This window comes from Microcebus murinus, chromosome 8, assembly GCF_040939455.1.
Source record: "Microcebus murinus isolate Inina chromosome 8, M.murinus_Inina_mat1.0, whole genome shotgun sequence".
Lineage (NCBI taxonomy): Eukaryota > Metazoa > Chordata > Mammalia > Primates > Cheirogaleidae > Microcebus > Microcebus murinus.
This window is the reverse complement of record NC_134111.1, coordinates 59,018,358-59,041,802: the sequence shown is the minus strand read 5'-3', so window position 1 is coordinate 59,041,802 and position 23,445 is coordinate 59,018,358. Positions and strand designations below refer to the sequence as shown.

The 23,445-nt window shown below is 37.3% G+C and overlaps 1 protein-coding gene and 2 long non-coding RNA genes across 8 annotated transcripts in view; 1 reads left to right on the top strand and 2 right to left on the bottom strand.

Annotated features, from left to right (window-relative positions):
- The window catches only part of LOC142872366 (uncharacterized), a 68,465-nt gene extending 52,069 nt beyond the window's left edge, over window positions 1–16,396 (bottom strand). For both annotated transcript variants that reach the window (XR_012920586.1, XR_012920585.1), the window contains exon 1: window positions 16,310–16,396. This is a non-coding gene — a long non-coding RNA (uncharacterized LOC142872366). The remainder of the gene's footprint in view (window positions 1–16,309) is intronic.
- The window catches only part of PDE1A (phosphodiesterase 1A), a 315,490-nt gene that overhangs the window by 220,211 nt on the left and 71,834 nt on the right, over window positions 1–23,445 (top strand). For all 5 annotated transcript variants that reach the window (XM_012785792.3, XM_012785793.3, XM_012785794.3 and 2 more), the window contains one exon: window positions 18,331–18,513. In XM_012785792.3, coding sequence (XP_012641246.2) covers window positions 18,331–18,513 — 183 coding nt within the window. The remainder of the gene's footprint in view (window positions 1–18,330; window positions 18,514–23,445) is intronic.
- LOC142872365 (uncharacterized) lies at window positions 6,091–7,185 on the bottom strand. Its single transcript, XR_012920584.1, has 3 exons — window positions 7,139–7,185; window positions 6,864–6,981; window positions 6,091–6,176 (listed from the first exon to the last, which is right to left on the bottom strand). It is a non-coding gene; the product is annotated as an uncharacterized LOC142872365 (long non-coding RNA).

The following is a 23,445-nucleotide window of genomic DNA, read 5'->3' as shown; positions in this document are numbered from 1 at the left end:
ACATCTTAGTGAAAGTATCAAATAATTTTCTGAGAGCAGTTTTTGATCCTAAGAAAATGAAAACAAGGAGGCTAGTTACCAGGAAATGAAAGCAAAGTATACAATGATGGAAAAAACTTTAATGCATACATACACATCTCTGTACAAACACCCTCACTTGGCTTCCATGTCTTACCAAGTCTAAGGATCCTTAATTTGGAGGTAGATTATCTTGAATAAGAATTCAGTGATGTCAATAAGTACTTCAAGAAGTTAGTCTAGTAGAAATTGAATGATGTTCAGGGCACCTTGGAGGCTAAGACCCCTGAAATCATTGAGTAGAGGAATCTACCAAAGAACTTTCATTTAACAAATATATATTGTGTACCTGAAATGAATCCCAGTCACACTGGTAATCCAAATAGGAGTACAACTGTGCAGATATCTGGTGCCTAGAAATGGGTCAAGAATTGCGAAGACAAACAGGCACAAGGACAAATGTTGCAAACAAGAAACAGGGAAGTTGAGACTTAGAGAGAGAGAGACCCAAACACACTGATAAATTACAAGGGGAAACTCTAAGTAACAGTAGTTAAGTCATAACAGGAGGGAGTAACATGTGGTAAGAGCTTATACAGAGTCAGGATTCCAAACCAGATCTGACTAGATATGCAGATACTTCTTAGTATTACTGAGTTTGTTCTCTAGCAAAGCTCTCCCAGCCCATCTTTAAAGACAAGGCTTCCAACAAGAGGACTTAAGGTAAAAAATGTCTGAAATGTGCTAGATATGTGGGCACTGAAGTTCAGAAATATAGTGCCAATTGGAGATGTGAGAATGGGAATTATAACTCAGGGGTCTCAGCTTTTTTGGATACCTTTACTTGGATACCAATCTTGGATGCCAATAGTTGGGGCTCCTTTGGTATTTGAATATGTTCCCCATCCTAAAGATTTTGAGAATGCCCAGCAAATGTTTACTTATTTCACAATCTTTCCTGGTTGTCACTTTCCTCTACAGCCAGCTTTCTGGCTCCAAACTGATGAATTGTTCCTGTACAGGTCACCTATTTTTTCCTCAAGTCCATCTATCTACAGGCATGCTCCCATATGTGAACTCAATCATTCCTCTAATTCTCCAAACTGAAGGGAAAATCAGCTATAATTGCGGTAAGACCTTATTGATAGATGCTTTGAGCATCCACAACCTCAAGTTCTTTTGTAGAAGTTCCCTACCAAGCGTATCTCTGCATCCTCTAAGGTCTGATGCCCATCTCACAAAGACCAGCTTACCATCCTCTGTAGGGGTCCTTTCAATATGACTTGCTATCCTGACGTCAGGATCTCAAGCTCTAACACGGAAATAAAGGAAGGGGGTGATCAAAATTAATGTCAAATTGTGCATTCATCTCTCAGGATCAACACCTGTGCTGAAAGACTAAATCCATATTTAGGAAAAAAAAATGACAGTTTTCTAAAGGATACATAATCTGCAGTGAAGCAGCTGTGCTCAAAGTGAAGACAGCCTCATACATTTCTGTTCAGAGATGTTAGGCCTTTTAGAATCACATTGTCTGAATCTTCTATATGCCATAGGAGAGGCTTTACTTTATTTTAGTGTAACTAAAAGACCTATTCAAAAGATTTTTCATAAAACAAAGGAGCAGTCTGCACTGAGCTAAAAGAAGCCCCTGTAGAATAAAATAATTTTTTGACTTTTCGAATGTCAGGGTTTTTCTACTTCCAACCACTAAGGTTTAAAAAATGCTTGAAATTCCATATCAAAATGGGTTAAATGTTACCCTAGTAATTGAAGTCAAGGGAGAAGATGAAAATGCCAGACATGTAGAGCGGTAGGGTGGTTAAGGACATGCAGGCAGTTAAGGAGAACATAAGTATTTAGGCATAGGCATGGAGCTACCAAAGAAGAGACATAGAAAGAATAGATATAGCAGCAGGAGGAATGTATGAAAGATATGGAGTGCCTAATTAGCAGAGAGTAGGGTTACTAAAAAGGGTAAATCAATGCTACAGTGAGAACCACTGGATGAGTTAAAAGATTCCTGATGTTTCTGAAGTGGAGTTTCAGTAAAAAGAAAAAGATACCAGCCAGATTATGATAGCATGAAGATTACTGTGAAATGGCTTCATGAAGAAACTACTATAGACTATTTTTCAAATACTTGCTAATATAGAAAAAATTGGAGATAGAATAATCTATTAATGGGAACATATACTTGAGGAAGGCTTTTGTTGTTGTTGTTCATCTTGTTTTTATGATGGAAGGCTGGCGTCTTTAGCCTGGAGATAAATAGTTTAAATATAAATTTGGAATAAAAAGAAAAAATATTTCATAGAAAGATTGGGGCAAGAAGTCATCTTCGGGGAGTTATCTATGAAAAAAGAGAAATATCCAAGCATTGGTTAAAAATATAGATGAAGATAGAACTAGTGCATAGCCAAGGGTCTTCAAATAAAACATGAGTAGCATTGCAAAATCCGAAAGATTGGTTAGCATTTCATTTTAGAATCAGCTGCTCATCATGGGCAAGGGTGTTAAAATAATTATGGCCAAAGTATGAACAACATCCTGCAAAATTTGGGATCAATGTGATGTGGAGAGCAAACTCTTGGTGATTAATCACTACAACCTCCACATCATGATGGCACTGAACCATATGTGCTCCTTTGACATTTGGAGTCAAATGAGGGAAAGAGAAAAGGGTTGCACTAATGAACAGGTTTTATGAATATATCAATTGAAAGTGATAGGAAACCCAACCAAGCCGGCTTAAACAAGTGGTTAATTTACTGGCCGTCACTACCAAAACATTGATGGCTAGTGCTGACTGCAAGCTTAGGCTGGTTCAGGTCACAGATGATGTCACCTGGTCAACCTCTCTGTTTTGCTTACTCTGGAATGGCCTCTTCTGATGCTTAAGTGGTAACAAGATGGTGGTAGTATTTCTGAGTTTTACGTTCTCACACCGTTAATTCCAGCAGGAATGACAAAGGTATTCTTTTCCATAGGATCCAATAAACATGTTCTTATGTTTTATTGGCTCTAGCTTAGTAATATACTCATCCCTTAACCAATCATTGTGTCTGGGGAAATTGTGTATACAAGTTCAGTGGTCAAGCATCCCATAAAACAGGTACAAGGTCAATTCTACTTAAATCATATGCTTAAGAATTCAGACTGGAAGAGAATTTTTTCCCAGAAAATAACAAGTGTGTTCTCTTTACAGCAAAAACTAAAATGTATGTGTTAGTACCAAAAGCAGAGAGACCCAGATGAGCGTTTGTGTGGGTTGGGGAGGAAAGCCCTTGACTTTTCTGGCTTTGCTTCTACTAACGATTAGCATCTAGGCAAGAGATCCCCCCCCTTTAATCATTGCTTTTCTCACATGGAAGATGAAGTCCTCAGTCCCTCTTTATTCTGGAATTCTGTGGTTTTACCCATAGTCACAACATCCCCTTATAAAGACCTGCTCATGACTAAACTACTCTGGCCACCAGGAGGTAGCTGCTTATCATTTGCTTAGAGGGAGAGCATTTATAAATATGGGCTGTTGTAAATTTTAGGTTGTTTCCAATTGGAAAAGTCCCTAAGGAAATCAGTTTGAGGGAAACATGCTAATACATTGCTGGAGCTCAGTGAATCATTAAAAATCAGATTATGATTTATGAATTCCTTTTTTTTTTTTTTGAGACAGAGTCTCACTTTGTTGCCCAGGCTAGAGTGAGTGCCATGGCATCAGCCTAGCTCACAGCAACCTCAAACTCCTGGGCTCAAGCAATCCTCCTACCTCAGCCTCCCGAGTAGCTGGGACTACAGGCATGCGCCACCATGCCCGGCTAATTTTTTGTATATATATTTTTAGTTGGCCAATTAATTTCTTTCTATTTTTAGTAGAGACGGGGTCTCGCTCTTGCTCAGGCTGGTTTCGAACTCCTGACCTGGAGCAATCCGCCCGCCTCGGCCTCCCAGAGTGCTAGGATTACAGGCGTGAGCCACCGCGCCCGGCCATGAATTCCATTTTTATGGTGTGAGTTGTAGGGAGGGGTGGCTGTCTTCACCCTGTAGGTGGTGTGAGAAAACTAGTTAGAAAAAGTTGTAATAATTTTTGGTTGGTTTTCCTATTTTTCTGTCCATCTGTGGTGTGTTACTTTCTATAAACTTTCAAAAACAGCCTCACTAGTGAAAAGGAGGAAGAAAAAAATCTGACCAGATCTTTTAAGAAAATGACTGACAAAAAAGCTCTACATATTAAATAAAATTTCACTATTTGCAATATTTTGAGTCAATAAAGCATAAATGAATATTTCTTTATATATGTCAAAAACTTATTTTTAGGCCGGGCGCTGTGGCTCACGCCTGTAATCCTAGCTCTTGGGAGGCCGAGGCGGGCGGATTGCTCAAGGTCAGGAGTTCAAAACCAGCCTGAGCAAGAGCGAGACCCCGTCTCTACTATAAATAGAAAGAAATTAATTGGCCAACTGATATATATATAAAAAATTAGCCGGGCATGGTGGCGCATGCCTGTAGTCCCAGCTACCCGGGAGGCTGAGGCAGAAGGATCACTCGAGCCCAGAAGTTTGAGGTTGCTGTGAGCTAGGCTGACGCCATGGCACTCACTCTAGCCTGGGCAACAAAGCGAGACTCTGTCTCAAAAAAAAAAAAAAAAAACTTATTTTTTTCTAATAATGATATTAATAACAATAAAAATTGTTTGACAGTTATATCCAAGGAATTATTATGTAATTTGCATATATAATTGTGTGTAATCCTCAAACAATCCTATGAATTAGGTACTTATATTATTTTTCCTATAAAGAAACTTGAGGCATAAAGAAAGTAATTTACTTGCTTAAGATCATATAATTATTAGGAATCAGAGACAAGTTCAAACTTAAATGGAGCATACCCAACATCCACTCTTCTTTTCCTTGCCAACAGAACCCATATTTTCTCCAATATTGACTCTCTTCTTCAAAGCCAAGTGATTCAGGCGAGACCAACCTTGGCCACAGGCTCAGAATGAGTACATCTTAATTGATTGAATCCAGTTATTATTCCCTGATTTTGTAGCCAGCTAGACTCACTGGTCATGTCATGCAATTCTGGCCAAAGGGTAGACTGTTGGTAGAAGGTTTCCTCTCCATAGAAAAGGAGTCCTGTGCCGCTAGGAGACGTTGTGTCTGAGTATGATGCTTGAAATAGAGACAGCCATGTTGCTTCAAGCATAAAGCTAAATAAACCTAATACTGAAGTTGAAGATATAGACAGATGAAAGAAACCTGAGTCTTTGATATCATTGCTGATTTTTAAAATCCCTTACTGGAGTCAGCCTACCTTTAACTTTTTTCTTAAGGAAAATAATAAATTTTCCTATTATTTGAAACACTTTGGTTTAGGTTTGATGTCTCTCATCCTTGAGCGCCAGGTAGGTCAGAGTTGCATGTTCTTCATCTCTGATACTTCCAAGGACTCACTTTATCCTAACAATAAATCCTAACACAAAAGTTTGATTTCTAAGTTAGCTACTTAGAATTAATCACCTATTTCCCCACAAAACCAGATAATAGGTTAAGTTTCCAAGGTAGCCCCCAAACATGTTGATCCCATAATACAGTGAAACAACATAGATGTTTCTTGAGCAAGTATGAAGTACAGGAAATCAGATACTTAAGTGTTTTCTAAGTATAAAGGTGTTTCCTTATTCTATACTATACTTCAACAGCAAGCCTACTTCCAAAACATATTTGGCCTCTGACTACCCTCCCTCTCTTTTCTCTTGTTTCCGTCTCCATCAATCTAGTCAGAGTCACCATTATCTGTGAGGCTGTCTCAGGCCTCTCTGTCTAACACACATCAGTCAGTTCTGCACTGGGTCCTGGCTGGCTTCTAGGTTCCAACCAGGAGAGAGTGTTGGGGTGGGGTGGGGCATTCAGCTCACTTTGGCTTCAGGATCCAGGAAATTTATTAGGGGCATGTTGCTACCCTCCTCACAGTTTGTCTTAGCTGGAATTCAGGCAGGACTCAGTGTCCCGTCTCTAGATTTCTTCTGTCTTCTTTCTGACTCCTCTTCATTAACCAAGGGTATCTTTGGATAATCACAGGAATGGGAACTTTGCTCTGACTCACCACATATTCTTCTATCATCTTTTCCTGGGCTTTGCCTTCTTCCATGGGATCTAGATTTTGAAACTCAAATCAAAGAAAAGACTCTTTTTCTTCCTCAGGTTATTATGTGTCATGTACAACTTAAAGTACTGAATGAATTCATGGTTGACTATATAGACAAAGGATCACAGGATAAAAGGGAATATTTTGTAATTGTTTTTTAAAAATATTTTACACGTGAAAATTATCTTTTTATACATGAAGCAGGACATGACTGAAAATGTTAAGATTTATAATATATACATCAAAACAAATAACTTATTCTTTATCTGGCCTAATACCTAACTACTGCAAATACCTGACTATTTTTAAAAATCTCTAAGGCCAGAGACTCTATGTTTTATACTTTTATTCACTTATTCAACAAATATTTGTGAAAGACTCTCTTCATGTGCTAATAATCATTTTTCTATTCTGTCTGGCTACTTTTAACACCCTCTTGTCATCATCCCCACAATGTTGGCCTCATGGGTTTAGAAAGAAATATATTCTTTATCTTCTCTTACACTCTTATCTTCTGAATATACTCCAGCTCTACTTAGGACCCATTCTCCAACCACTGCTTGGTTGAGAAACTAACTTTCCTATTTTGCAATCAAGTAACATACAGGTAATTCCCATTTTTAACATCAATATAAAAGATTCATCACGATACCGTTACAGGAATTATTCTGCCTGTCCCTTCCTGTATAACTCACCAACACTCACTGACAGTGAAATAGTAGGCATATGTTAACAAGCAGTGCCGCTAAGTCCATATTATAGAAGAGAAATAAATCTTATTTTCTCAGCAGAGAGCTTCCATTAATTGGCAAGCTGTGAAAGGAAGAGAACCATGTTTTCAAACCTCAGTGTTCATCAGAATCACGTGGATGGCTTGTTAGAACAGCCCTTGTTGCAGCCCACCTTAAAATTTCTAATTCTGCAGGTTTGGGTTAGAGCCCTGGAAGTTTCATTTCTAACATGCTCCCACCTGATGCTGATTCTGCTGATCCAGAGACCACATTTTGAAGATTATTGGAGGATGTCACAATGAAGCCACAACAAAAGGAAGATGCAGAAAGAACATTAGAAATCTGATGGTTAGAAATTGAAGATCTTATCAAAAGAGTAGGACCCAAGTATTGCTACAAGTTGTATCTGAGATTATCTTGTGCTAAAACACCTCCCCCAACCTTGAAGAAATTTCACCATAGAATCAGGGTGATATGCAAGGGGTGCTGAATTGGAGATTAGCAGTGCCTCACAGCAACAAGTGTGGGGCTCAGAGGAGGCAAGGTCTGTCCTTAGGTCCTTGGTATGGTCACCTCTCCCAGGGCCGGGAAACCATAGGCTCATCTCTGGGCTGCAGCCCGTCCTTTTTCTCCAATCCTCCATGCTTAATAAACCTTGGAAGGACACACAGTTAGATGGGGCATGGAATGTTCTTCTCCTATGTCTCATTTCCCTGATTAGAGGAGGCAACACATCTGTTCTCTGGAAAGTGGGGTATGAAGAAGATCAATACTAAGTACATATTGTATTATTGTGGTAATATATACATAATATAAAATTTATCGTTTTAACCATTGTTAAGCATACAATCCACTGTAAATAAGTACATATACAATGTTGCACAGCCATGATCACCATCCATCTGTACAGTTTTTCATCATCCCAAACAGAAACTCTGTACCCCTTAAATATCAATTCTCCATTTCCCCTCCCCTCAAATGCTGGTAACCTGTATACTACTTTCCACCTCTGTGAATTTACCTATTTTTTTTTATTTTTAATCTGTACCAACTAAACTTGATAGTGGGTAAAGATTATTTTTGGAGGTTTCTCTCACTGTCCTTACTTTAGTTTTTGACTCCCCCAAATCTACTTTGACCAACTTTTCCCCATAATGTCTCAAACACTTCTATCCCCATGATGCCCTCCTTTTTTCTGCATGTTCAAAAAGGACATCTGCTTAGATTAATGCATGCAGATGTGTCAATGGCTGGAAGTTTACTGAGGGCTTGCTTTGCGGCAGATGCTGTTCTAAGTGCTTTCTGTGCATTTATCCATTTCTCTCTCACAGCCTCAGCACTAGAGATACTATTGTTATCATCTCTATTGTGCTGACAAAGGAGCTAAGATTCACAAGGATGAAATATTTTTTCTAAGACTGCATAGCTAATAGGTGATGAAGCCAGGAGTCTGACCCCAGAGGCAGTTTTCCTAACCACAGAGGATGCTTATTAATCAAAAATTTGGTAATTAGTGGAACATTAGGCTTTGTGCCTAATGGAACATTTTCAAAGATATTTTTGAGCTAAGAGGACTTCCTGGTGGGAAGCCAACAGTCATCTACAAGGCCTAAGGCAGTTTTCTGCCACACCCGTTATCCCCATTTCCTTCCCCAACTGACTCCAAAAATATGATCTTGATCCCAGCTCTCCAAGCAACTTGACTCCTTCTCAGAACCTTCCCCCCAACATTCCTTGGCCCTTCCTGCTGGTCCTAGGGGCAGAACCTCCTCTGCCTCGGCCTCTGCTTCCTCTGGTGGGCACAGAGGAGGCCCCAAGTTCTCCTTAGGTTTTGACTTCAACACTGTCCTTAGTTGACCTCATTTCAGCCAAGATTTGCCTCTTGGGAATTGAGCTAAGGTCAACATAACTAACTTCTCCACTCACATGTTCAGTCTTCATAGTCACTCATATACAATGGTCATCTCACAGTTTAAAAAAAGAGACTAACAAAATCATAGGGAACATTAAACAAAGCTATCAGGTTGATAGAAAAAGGAAACTGCTTTAAAAAAAGCCATTGAGATAAATATTTGTGAGCCTGCCATTTAAAATCCTTTTTGGAACAAGATAGACAATAAATAATAAATAAATAAACATGCTTCTCAGTGGTGGCCTGAAAGAAATAATTTAAATGTATTTAGCATTCAGGAAGTAGGTTACTGACAAGTAGCTATGGCATTTCAAATATATTACCTTTTTGCATCCTGACATTTAATTTATTATACTTCAAAGTACCCTGAATTTTGCCATCCATATATATTTCTCTGTGAGAAAATGATTCAACATATCAGCTTTGGAAAATAAATTTAAGCTTCTTTTAACCAAAAACTCCCTGGTGGACCAAACTCCTTTAAGATTTTTTTTTTTCCTCTTTTAAGAGACAGGGTCTTGCTATGTTGCCCAGGCTGGTCCTGAACTCCTGGGCTCAAGCAATCCTCCCGCCTCGGAGTCCTGAGTAGCTGTGATTACAGGCTTGTACCACTGCACCCAGCTTCAAAAGTTTTTCAGATAAATTGTTTTTAACTCTAAATTTCAAGGCAGAGATGGGATAGAGCATAATGATTACTGACATTATTGATCAAATGTGAAGGTAATTTGCACATTTTTAGTAATAAAACATGCATTTGAGATGGAGGATAACTCAGCAGTTAAGAACTCTCTCTGAAACCATCAGACGTGAGTCAAACTCTGGCATGGTCCCTCCCGGTTGTATGACTTTGAGCAAATCACTCAAGATGTCTGTGCCTCAATCTATTTATCAGTAAAATAGAGATAATAATAATAATTAGATCTTCCTCATCATGGTATAGTGAGGATTAAGTGAGCTAAAGCTTGTCTCCTTGCCTGATTTATAGTAAGAAAGCAATAAAGTTAGCTGGAATTATCATCCATATCTATCTTCACATAGTTCTGAAGCCTGAGTGAAAAATTGGTACCACCTTTAGAGTTTTGTTTTGTTTTTGCTTTTTGTGTGGTGGGTTAGGTTTGGGGGAAGGGTCCAGGCAGCTCAGAATACAGACATGTTAATCTAAGAAATATCACTAATGGACTCTCCTATGAGGAAACCACTTACCCCAAAAGAATATCCATACTACAGAAAGATCAACCTCTCCTAATTCCCCCAGATGTCCTGGAAGGCCTTCAGTTGGAAGATGCTTGCAACATATGAGTTCAATTCCACCCTTAGCCCCAGGTCAGTGAAACCCAAAACCTCTACCTTGGACACTAACCCCCACCTCAAGGTGCCCAACAAAGGCCCTTTTAGTTGGTGCCCCTCCCCATGGGATGATAGGTCTCCAAGACCAAGAAGAACCTGGAGCCCCTGGCCTTCTTCCTCTTCCAGATTCCAGGACCCTGGAGTTCTCTGCCCTGATGCCCAGTGTGTTCCTCTACCATGGTTTGGGCACCAAGATTCCATAATGCTCTACCCAAAGGTCTGCAAGCCTGTCTCCTAAGTCTTAATGGGTATCATTCCTAGGTCTTTCCTCTCAAAGGGGCCCAGGACACCATTGGTGTTCGTTCACTTTCACTCCAAAGAATGGCCAAGAAGCAGCTACTTTCAAGGCTAGGCTGGTTGATGAAGATTATACTTGGGGGCAACAGTGTCCCCCTGCTTCTGGGTGAGGCCTGTACAGTGAAGGCCTGAGCAGTAGGTGGGTGTCGGGGAAGCTGCAGCCAGCTGGCCCAGCCCTGCCATCCTGGGAGTTGAGAATTCTTAATTCGAACCCAACTTGTCAGCATTTTATGAAACTTATTAAGAGGTAGAAGGATAGAACATATATAACAGTTTGTTCACCTGATATACAACTTTAAAATATTTAGTTATATGTTATTTGGAAGAAATGTGCTCCTGCCCTGGGCCCATCAAATGTTAGGGGGCAGAACTGAATGAATTAGTTGTTTGGTGAAAAATGCCCTTTATAAGAATAGTAAAACAGGCAAAGAAAATTTCGCTCTTGAGAAACCAGTTTCTCCTAATTGCATTCAGCACTTGAATTTTAATACTTAGGAGGTGTAATTATAGGCACCATTTGCCTGGAAATTACTATGCGGGTACATGGGTATAACCATTTTCCAAGAGTCCACTGTGGACAGAAATATTTTCACTAAAATACCATTGTAAGAGTCAGAATCCCATGACCTCTTCTTCCGTGGCCGCCTCCTTCTTTACTTCCCTTCCCTACAAACCTTCTAGTTCAAAATATAAGCCCTTTGGGAGTTGTGTATCTAATTTCAAGAGAAAATTTGGAGTATAAATAGCTCTCAAGGATCAGTTGATTGCAGATTGGGTCAGTTTTCACAGCTCTCCAGCCCCCAAGAGCACCCAGCCAGGGTTTAGGAACCCCTCACTTTATGCTTTATTGACTCCATCGGGACTAAAAAAAATCATACTAAACACCAGTGGAAGCATGTTCAGAGTTCAACAGTGATAACATTTTACACAGATACTCCTTATCATTTCTTTTCTGTCTAGTGTATTTTAAGAATTCCTAAGAAAATGCACCAATGATTATTCTTTCATGTTGTAAGTCTTCATTTTATAAGGACATTCACTGTGTCAACAATTATGCCCACTCTGCCCCCTAACATGAGCATGAAGAGCAATCAAGCTATTGGATGTTTGTAAAGCAAAATTAATTATAATATTTGAGATCCCATTTTATAATCCTACTTGCCCAAAAGTTTTCAAAAATGAAATGAGGACAAAATGTAGTCTTATATGTTTTACATGTGACATAATCTTGTATAAGTATTCAGATATTTTCATATCTTAAATATATGTATAAGAAGATTGTTTATGATAATTCTCTATGAAAAGTTCTGGATTATCATTCCACATTATATCATAGTTTGTGTCCTGCCCTGCCTAGCAGGGTCAAATGATACTAGAGGAGCCTCTTGTGCTCCAAGAGAGGAAGACACAGAATCTAAGGCAGGTGCTTGGGAAAGGGAAAATGAATAGGAAAGAAGAGATGGAGAGGCGTAGGGATAAGTATGGGCCATTAGGTTTATTAGTTTATTTTTTAAATTATTTAAATTTAGGTTTTATCCTTCTGTCTTCTCTTTAAACTGGAATAATAAATGAACCTGCTACAAGTTGTTTATGTCTTCATTAGGAATTCTTATCATTCTCTACTTGATAAATGAGCATAAAATAATTGCTATTTAACAGACATGCTGAGTTGGCTACAGGCATGGAAACAGTATATACAATTTTTTAAAATTTTCTTTCTTGTGACTCTATTGAAAATGCTATAAAAAATGTTTAATGTCTTTTCCACACCAAAAATACTTGTTTCTTCATACTTTGTTTCAAAAATATGCAAAGTGATTATTCAAGGGAAAATTAACCTAAAAGCAATGAAGGAGATGAGTGCATTTACCTCCAACCTGATGCTGCTTATCAATCAAATAATACAGGATTCTAGACTAAAACTTCTTCTGCCATTTCCCTCCTCACTCCACTCCCTAAAGGTAGTCAGTTATAATAGTTTAGTGTAAATATTTCTAGACATTTTCTACTCATTCAGTGAATATATATTGATCCCCTACTCTGTGCCATTCCACAATTTTAGGTGCTGCAGTGCACAAAAACAGAGCAACCCTCTGCTCTCAAGGTCTTTACAGTCCAGGTAGCTAAACTGTAAGAATAAAGTGAATAAACAAGCTAGTAAACATATGGTATGACATCAAGCAGTGGTAAGTGCTAAGTGCTAAGAGCAAGACTATGGCAGGAAGAAAAAAAGAGTAAGAGTGCTCATACTTGGTGGGGGATGCAGGGAAGCCCTCTCTACTTACATGCAGTGAGGAAAAGATCCACCCAAATATCTTGAGTAAGAGATTCTAAGCAGGGGGCAGCAAGTGCACAGACCCTGAAGAAGAAGCAAGCTTGGCAGCTTTGAGTATAGCAAGAAGGCCAGTGCCGCTACAGCAAAATGAATAAAGGGTACTGGTTAAGAGGGGAAGTTGGAGACTTAGCTTGGGATGACTTATGTGTGGGGCTTTATGAATTAGGCATTGACATGTCTGACTTACACTTTAAAAGAGACTTTCAGGCTACAGAGGGAAGAAGAGACTGACAGGCACAGGAGCAAGAGCTGGGAGACCAGTTAGGAGGCACTGCAGTCAGCCAGGCAGGAGATGGTGGTGGCCTGGCCTCTCACTCATTCATTGCTAGTGGTGATGCAAAATGGTGCAGTCACTTTGGACAATAATTTGGCAGTTTTTTACAAAACTAAGCACACTCTTATTACCATCTGGCCATTGTGTTTCTTGGCATTTACTGAAATGTGTTGGAAAAACCTGCACACGAATGTGCTTTATTCATAATTGCCAAATCTTGGGAGAAACCAAGATGTCTTTCAACAGTAGAATGCATAGACAATAAAAAGAAATGAGCTATTAATCCATGGAAGGAGATGGAGAAAACTTAAATGCATATTATCAAGTGAAATAAGCCAATCTAAAAAGGTATAGCCTTTTACTGTGTGATTCCAAGTATATGACAGTCTGGAAAAGGCAGAACTATGGAGACAATAAAAAGATCAATGGTTGCCAGGGACTGGGAAGTAGGGAAGGTAGAACGGATGAGTAGGTGAAGCACAGGGAGTTTTTAGGGCAGTGGAACTACTCTGTCTGATACTGTAGTGGTGGATACATGTCATTATACATTGCTCAAAATCCACAGAATATACAACATAACAAGTGATTGCTAATGTAAACTATGGACTTTAATTAATAATCATGTATCAATATTGGCTCATCAATTGAAATAAATACACCATAGTAATATAAGTCATGGACAATGGGGGAAACTGCAGGTAGAGGTAGAGATGGAGATGTATGCAAACTTTCTGTACTATCCATTCAATTTTTCTGTAAGCATAAAATTGCTCTAAAAAAAACTATTGATTTTTTTTTTTTTAAATGAAGAAGGTGCCCAAGATTGTGGATCTCAGGCAGGGAGAGCAGAATTCAGACTTCTCTAGAAAAGGACACTCATTCTAAAAGGAAAAAACAGAAACTCCTTGCCCATAACAAAAAGGTCAAGGTATGTCGCCTGGCTGTGGAGGCTTCCTCCATCTAACACTCTGGAGTAGCAGAGATGGATTCACAGGCGGATGAAGGTCCTCATAGGCCACTTTTACAACTGTGCTGCAGAGCAGAGAAGAATCTTTGAGAAATAGACCCATAGCTATGTATTTCTGTCAGCTAAAAAGAAGGGAAATTTAAGCCAGTTCTTGGACACACGGAGACACATCCAGACACCTGCCCAGATTTACTTCTTGTCTGCCACACACATTCTCTTGGTCCTTCCCTTCAGCCTTCCTATCCAGAAAGAAGTTCCCTCATATAAGGATGAGCCCAAAAAGGAACCATCACAGAATCCATACAAAAATACCACAAGAATAAAGGTGGAAAGGGATAGGGAAAAACACATGACAAAGAACCCATGCCACAGGAATGTGCAAATCTATGAGCTCGTCCTGTAAAGTCAAGAATTTAAAAATTGTCACTTCTGTAGAAAAAAATTAAAAAATTTAATACAAACACACAATGGCTTAAGAGAGAAATCATATGATAATAGAAGGAGGTGAAAAATAGGTACACATAACTCAGTAAGCAAATGGAGGAGGAAGACGAGACCATCCAGGGGAGAAAGCCACACTCAAAGCCTCAAATTTTAAAAGAGACATTACTGAAAACATACATATAAAAAAGGAAAAAAGTTAATAAAACAGGATAAGGACAAAGACTGTTTGTTAAAAACAATAGATATGGAAACTGGATAAAAGAGACCCCTGATGGTCATAATCTGTTTCCTTGAAGAAGAGAACCAAACAAATGGAACAGAAAAAATAGTAGTTATTATCTGAGAAAACGTGAGTAAAATCCCACCAATGCTTTGACCCATACATTAAAAGGGCATGATGTGTACAGGAAAAATGATGCCCAACTCAATACCAATTAAGGCTTAGAGAACATTGAACTTCTAGGATAAAAGAGCATTTTGCAACTGTGCTCAGTTAAGGCTCTTAATTGAGCTCAAAACCTCATTTTTACAATTTATTCTATTCTTCTCACAGCACACAGAGTGGCCTTTTAGAAACATAAATCATATCACACGTCAATTAAAAACATTTCAATGACTTTCCATTGCAAAAATGACAAAATCCTTCTAAGGCCTGATAGTAGCTGACTTTTACCTATGTTTGTCTCCTGTATCGACTCCCTATCCCTCTCTCTCAGGATACTCCACCCACATTTGACCTCCTTTCTGTTCCTCAAACACATCAATACTGATCCTACCTCAGGGCCTTTGCACTTGCTCTTCTCTGTCTGGAATGTCCTTCCCCCAGCCTTTCCTATATCTAATTCATTCTTATTCCTCAGGTCTTAACTCCCTGGCTATCTTATCTAAAGTAGTGTTTCCTGTCATAATTAATTTCATTATATCACCCTCCCTATTTCTTTTTAGTCTCTGTCTTTTAGGATATAAATTCTATATAAGAAGGCACCATTCTAACTTTTTCAATTTGTAATCACTCCATAAGTTGACAATTTTGCAATGTCTACATAGTATGGTGTTTAGTCAATTGCAAATAAAATTTTTGTACCAGAAATAGAATTGATATGCTCTATTAAATAAATATTAATAGAAAGCTGAGCTTTTATCTTCTATCTTATTTATAACCCATACTGGTAGTTAGCACAGAGTGTTCATAAGTGAGTGGAAATATTCTTTCTTGTCCAAACCAATAGGACACACACACACACACAGAAATTGAGAGAGAGAGAGAGAGAGAGATTTATTTTAAGGAATTGGCTTGTGTGATTATTGGGGCTGGCAAGTCTGAAATTTGCAAGGCAGACTGGCAGGCTGAAAATTCTGGCAGAAGTCAATATCTCAATCTGGAGTCCAAATGCAGTCTAGAAGCAGAATTCCTTCCTCTTTGGGAGACCTCTTTTCTTAAGGCCTTCAACTGATCTGATGAAGCCCACCCACATTTTGGAGAGTAATCTGCTTTACTCAAAGTCTATTGATTTAAATGTTAATCACATCTAAAAAATACTTTCACAACAAAGAAAGTAGACTGGTGTTTGACCAAACAACTGGGCACCATAGCCTAGCCAAGTTGACACATAAAATTAAACATCACAGAAATATTTGTTGCTTTTTCAAGATTCCCTTTTTAAGTTATACAATAGCATATTTCATGCTTTTCTCTTTACACACTCTCTTCCTTTATTCCTATCCACTAATTAATCCATATCATTGTTTCCCACTGAGATTATAGGCTCTTTCCTTCTCAGTAAATGACACCATACATCATGGCTAAGGATTACTAGTCTCCTGGGTACCATACCTGTATGTGAACTATCATTTCCGTGTGCTGATTTTGTCATGTTTGATGATCTGTCTTGGATAATTTATGAGTTTAGGACATATGCCCTAAGTCATCAGCATCAAATTTGCTGAGGAGGAGTTGGCAACCATTATAGCATGTCGGTCATTCTACTCAGATTTGCTGATAAAACAAGGCAGCAGTGGAATACTTGGAGCATGGTGACATCACAGGATTACACCACAATGATTCCTATTCCAACTGTCCTGCTCTGTAGTTTTATTTGATCACTGCATAAGAATAATAGATATGGCATCATCTTTAAAGTAGTGAAATTTTCAAGACATGTAGTTTAGTAACTTGCTGAAATGGGCTAAGGAATCTAATTTAAAATGGACAAAAAGGAAAAAAATATATTATGCTTTAATTTTCTATTTCAGTGTTGTAAGGGTAAACCAAAAGTATCAGAATCTAAGACCCCAAAGAAAGTTAAAACTAGTATACAGTAAGTATTAATCAGTATTAACATCCAAATCTGTAAATCTTCTTGATCTTCATATGTATACATTTAGCTTTGTAACTCCAGCATTTATGTTTATTTTTTATAAGTTATCTCATAAATGCATTCATGCTTATTACCACGAAAAATAAATATTTATAAATGGCTGTCTTCTACATGTTTATAAAAAAACAACAGAACATATGGGAGGTCATTTAAACTTTAAATTTTAAAGGAACATTAAGATTTACTCTTCTGCATATTATCTTTTGAGCCTCTCTTTGGCCTTGGTCTTATTGGGTGCTTTGGGTGGGCCTCCTGTTTTTTTGCCATTTTGTTTGGTTCCTGCCTTCTTGAGATGGCCTGTGACTTGTCCCTGAGGCTTTAGCATGGGAAGCTACCTCTGGCTACCTTCCCTCCATTGGCTCATAATCCTTAGGCCTCATTCTGTGCAAAGAGACTTACCAAAGCAAATGAAACCCACAGGTCAAAGCTAAAGTATGCCAAAAAGAGCTCTGACTAGCAAATGACAGGCAGACCTGGCCTGTGTTCTTCCTGGAGGCAAAGTTTGACAGCTCTGGAAAGCCATTTTTGTATTTGGTGGGGAGCCTTTCACAGGATCTTACCAGTTCAGATCTTTAGGAAATTCTTGATTACTGAAGATGAGCGGCCTTAAAATCAGGACGTTTCCTTTCCTGCTTTAATGGCTGCTGTTATACTGGTCAGTCCAGTCTACCTTGGGTTTTTACAGGAATATGATAGTGGTTCCAGTTCCTGTTCACCGCCTCACTCTTGGGTTGATTTTCTTGTCCAGCAGTTCTAAACCCATCAGCTCTCTACCCTCAAAACAGCACTTTCTCTGAACTGGAAATGTCTCTTCCACTTAAACAGTCTCCGTCACCTGCAATGAGCTTTTGAAATAATCCATTTATTTTCAAGTGTTTTCATCTTTTAACTTTTTAAATCTTCAATGTTAATATCAGAATGATTATCCTTTAGAGTACTTAAATTATTATTTTCCTAAAATCTAGAAATATTTATCCAATAAAATAGCACCTGTGAATGACTTTTGTAAATTCCAAAGCCTCATTCAAATAGAATGTACTATTCATATTATGTATATAATATTATTAAATATGTGACAGCTATTATAGATTCAATTTCTCTTTTGCCCTTCTACTTCCATTGCTTCCTTTAGTAGCAGATGTGTGTTTATGGATTCTCTTCCACATCTTTTCTTAGTTTTATTCATTATTAGAATAATATATTAATGATACTAACAATTGATACCTCTAGACTGGTATCATTGTACTGAAAGCTGCAAATGCTTAAGTCTATTAGTTCTTGCCTTCAAAAGATGGTCAATTTGAGAAATTAAGAGCTTTACAAATGTTAACAATTTTTTTTCTTTCTTTAAATAGCTCTTATTAAGGGATAACAAGGGAGTAATTTGCTATCTTTTAAATTCCATTTCAATGCTTATATTTTATTATTAGTTTGCCTTCACTTTTTTCTAATGTTTAATCTGCATAAATTTTTGTAGAAGGCTGCTGGATACGGATGATGAGCTCTGTGACATTCAGTCCGATGCAGTCCCATCGGAAGTTCGAGACTGGTTGGCTTCTACCTTTACACGGAAAATGGGGATGACAAAAAAGAAACCCGAGGAAAAACCAAAATTTCGGAGCATTGTACATGCTGTTCAAGCTGGAATTTTTGTAGAAAGGTAAGTGAAATCATTGGTACCTCAAGACAATAAAATTTGAAAGGCAGCAAATGTATTCACAATATTAAATTTATGAGAGTCCTATATTTTACATATTGGGGAAACCCACAGTCTTTACTAGAATGAACAAATTTAGGACTTTATGATGAACTTACCTGTAACAAAACTACCTTGCCCTGGATCTATTCTTTTTATTTATTTTAAGTTGATATGAATATTAAAAGCAAAGACTTTTGAATGATCATTCTCCTCAAATGAATCATCGTGAATAACTGTTTAAAATCAATTCGAACATATTTGTATGTTATACAACTAATTTTACCTAAACAAAATGTAATATCTCATAAAATATATTCCATACTGGATAACAATCTACATATAAAAAGCAAGCAGGCTGCCTTAAAGGCGAAAGATCATTCTCTTCCCATCTTTCCATCATGGGAAAAAAATCTCTCTCATGTCCACTTTTGAGGAGTTTTTTTTTTTTTTTTTTTTTTTTTTTTTAACATTTCTATTACTGAAGCAAGGGGTATTTGATTGCCCCTAGAAACATGGATTCAAATCACCAGAGTTTCCAATATGAATGAAGCACATGTTAATATGACCCAATTTTATATTCTCTTAACCCTTAAGAACACAGCTTATTCTTGTGCTTAGGAAACAAGATGTTTCAGAACTAAAACTACAAAAAGACTCACCCAAAACATGTTATATATGACAAAATTGAAAAGTATTTATCAGAAATCCTATAGATTAAAAAAGTATATTAAATTATATATAAAATATTATTTTGATATTTTGAAAATAATAAAATTGAGGAACAGAAAAAATGTATTTGCTATACTTAAAATTAAATTTGAAAAAGACCACATTACTTTTTATCTTCTGATATCTCTGGGCATGACCTCTAATAAGCATTACAAACTTTAATTGCTGTCTGCTAAAGGAACAATGGGAAGCACACTTGGGTTTCTAAAAGTGAGAATGTGTTGCAAGAAATATACTACGCAATTTAAAGATGTATTATAACCACACCACATAAAGCTCCTCATATCTTGGCTTGTGCCTGTTTCACCCAAAATAGCATCCACTGAGTGATTTTCAAATTCTTCTGTATTATTTCTTAACCATATCTAATTGGCTTAGATTTTAGAAATCCTCATAATAAATGATCTGATTAATTAGGTGATGTGACACCATCCCCCTAAGAGCATAAACATGTCCCAAGTCTACCAGCTGGGACCAGAAGTGTGAGGCAAGGAGGAAGAAGAGAAAGAATTTCTAGAACTGTATTACTATTTATTAAAACAACTTAGGCAACTGTGACAGTTATTGATTTTTCTATAGCATCTAATAAAAATATCTAAATCGTATTTCAGAAAGGCAGTGAGGGAATCACAGATACAGCATGACAGTATGTTTGATTTGCTAAATGAATGTATATTTTGTCTTTTTTGTTTAAAAGAAATTGAAGTACTTGGCAACCTGGAAAAAAAAGTAAACTGTGGAAGCAAATCAACTGAATTTCCATTTCTACTCAAAATAAGGTTAAGAAGCATTCTATAAAATATATTGACATGCTGAATATCCATTTTTTCATATACTATACAAACCAAATTTTATTTAATAGCCTAGTAAAATATCTAAATGTACATAAGATAACTAAGTTAATAAGCAGCCTTGAAGAAATCAAAGTACTAAGGACACATGGAAATGAAATATTTCTTTTATCACTGTTGAATCCCCATTAGTAAATGCTTAAAAATAGCAGGACATGTTTATTGTGAATTTTCGAAAATAGTCATCTTCAAACCTGAAAGCTAAAGGCTTTTTGAAGTCTTGTTGCTTCCTCCCTCAAGCATCCCCTCCTGAGATTCAGTACCTTAGCAAGTCCTGGCGATTACTTACCCCAAAGTATCCTGATTATACCCACTTCCTCATCTCCTCCTACAATCCTAGTCTAAGACCCCATCATCTATCTGGCATCAGAAATATGACAGTGGCTTTCTAACTGGCTCCTCTCCTCCTCACGCACCCTCTCCCAGCAAGTCATTCTGCAGTGATGTTTGAAAACACAAATTTGTTCCTATCACTCTTAAGCTGCAAACCATCTCATGGTTTCCCATTTCACCTGGTAATCAGGCCTTGCTTGGTAAGGGCCTCTTTTTCTTTCTAACCTCATCTGATTCTACCTTCATCCTTGACTGGATATACCAACCTGACTTCAATTCCAAGAACATTTCTAAACTGTCCTGCCTTGGAGCTATTGATCCTACTATTCTCTCTGTCAGAAATGATTCCCTCCACCCTTCAACATGGCTGGCCCTTTTTTACCTTTCCAGAGGCCTTCTTTGATCACTCTATACACTGTTCCTCACTACTGCTGCCCCCAGCCAGTGGTTTGTCTCATAGCACTTATCCCTTCTATTATTCTATATTGTTTCTTCTTTTCTTTTCTTTTTTTTATTTCTTTTTAACCATTGGAATAAACCCTGTGAAAGCAGCAACTATATTTTCCTTGTCCTCCACTACATAGTCTGTTGCCTAGCACAGTGCCTGGCATAGGATGGTTTATTTTATTTTATTTTTTTTTAAGTTTTTGAATTATATTTTGTAATTATTGTAAAACTTTTCTAAAGTAACCCACCATATTTCCAATAGGACTTTCACTTCCTCTAGGAGCCCAGGAAACTCATTATCCTTTTTCACTAACTCCTAATATATCATTTATTTACTAAAGTGTGAGGCAACTGTATTAAGGTTTCTCCCACACTCATTCTGATTCCAGGATGGCTTATCTTAATTTTCTATACTAGAATTCTATTCCTGATTATAGGATTAGAAAAGTGTGATAATGAGAAAGTTTCTCTCTCTCTTTGGAAGGATAATTCTCTTTGTTTCTTTTTACATTCCATATAATGAGAAAGTACTTTGATATTCATTTCTCAGCCTACTCTAAGTCCAAGAAACTCAGTAGCACCAGAATTCCCACTGAGCCCAGGGAGCTCTGATGTAAGAGTTAGAACCAAGGGTATTGGCTTCAGGGTAATGAGAATAGTTACAGTAATAATAATAATGACTATCTCGTATTGAATATTTATTATATTATGCTAGGCATTTATATCATTCACTCTTCACAGAAAGGTTATAATTATTCTCATTTTACAAGTGAGTGACATTAAATAGCTTTCCAAAGGTCAGACAGCTAATGAGTATCTAACTTGTGATTCAGAGAATGTGTTTTCTTTGCTACGGGATACTGCTTTCCTGATCCATGAAGTCAAACTGATGTAATGTTACTTAACATTTTAAAATTTCTTATTCCTAAATGACTTTTATATTGACTCTTTTCCCTGTCCATCACCCTTCCATTTCCCCTGTACTTTTATATTTTACTAATAATGACTACAAAAACAGAAACAAACTATTTGTTTCAAAAAAAGAACTAAGTAGCATCACTGACAGTAATTATTTTCTAGAAGTTTTATAGTGTGATTAGTAGTTTCCTTGCTCTGCAAGATTAGCATAATTATACCTATCTCAATAGAATAATTAATATAAGTGTTTTTATTTATAAACTCTTCTGAGATCTTTTAATAGAAATAGAGGATAAGGATTTTTTTTATTATTCCTTGTCCCCCACATTCAAAGATGATTTTTGGTTATTGAAAATAAACATAAAATGGAAGCATGAAAGTAAAGTAATAAGGTCTCTGGAATAAAATGAGAAGATACTTTATCAAGAAAGCCTAGGCTAGGCCGGGCGCTGTGGCTCACGCCTGTAATCCTAGCTCTTGGGAGGCCGAGGTGGGCGGATTGCTCAAGGTCAGGAGTTCAAAACCAGCCTGAGCAAGAGCGAGACCCCGTCTCTACTATAAATAGAAAGAAATTAATTGGCCAACTGATATATATATAAAAAAAATTAGCCGGACATGGTGGCGCATGCCTGTAGTCCCAGCTACCTGGGAGGCTGAGGCAGAAGGATCACTCGAGCCCAGGAGTTTGAGGTTGCTGTGAGCTAGGCTGACGCCATGGCACTCACTCTAGCCTGGGCAACAAAGTGAGACTCTGTCTCAAAAAAAAAAAAAAAAAAAAAAAAAAAGAAAGCCTAGGCTAGAGAAGTAATTAAATACAGTATTTTAATTCTGAGCTTCCAAGAAGTCAAGATTAAAAAGGAAAACATAATGAAGTACTTGGCTTTCATTACCTTTAAAAAAATGATGGCTTTTACATAGAAACTAAGTAATGTGTCCCATGAATTCTTAATATAAAGCACATTGAATCAAAAAGGTTAGTATCTTCCATAGTAGTTTTATAAAAGACACAGAATATTTTCCACATGACTGTTTCTTATATTGACCATATTTATTACTATAGTTAATTAAAATATAGTATTGTCCAGGCATTTTGGGGGATGAGAAGTTATAGCAATATAGCCAAAGAATGCAGCTTGTTGTGGACTAACTTGATATAAGAATGAAGGGACATGGTTAATAATCAGTTGAATTCTTTCTTCCCAGGACTTTGTGGAGGAAACGTGTATCTTTCAGAGTCCCGAATAAAAGCCTACTACTATTTTTGTGCTTTCAAATACCGTGTTGATTCTATTCTAGCATGAACCCATAGAGGAAGTTCTTATATTTGGTTTATGTCATTTTGATTGCCCATCAGAAGATGAAAAAACAAATTATTGATTAATAAAAATACTTTTGTTATTGATACTATTGTGGAAATGGAAAGAACTTTGTTTTCTCTCTCAACAATCTTTCATAAATAATATTGAATGACGATTTGAACAAACCTGAGAAATTTTTGGCAGTATGATTTCCCCCAATATTATTAACTGAAAAAAAAGCTGTGTAGGTTATGATAATACTACATATTCCCTCCCATAATCTCTATTTTTTAAAAAAAGTTATAAAGGAAATATTT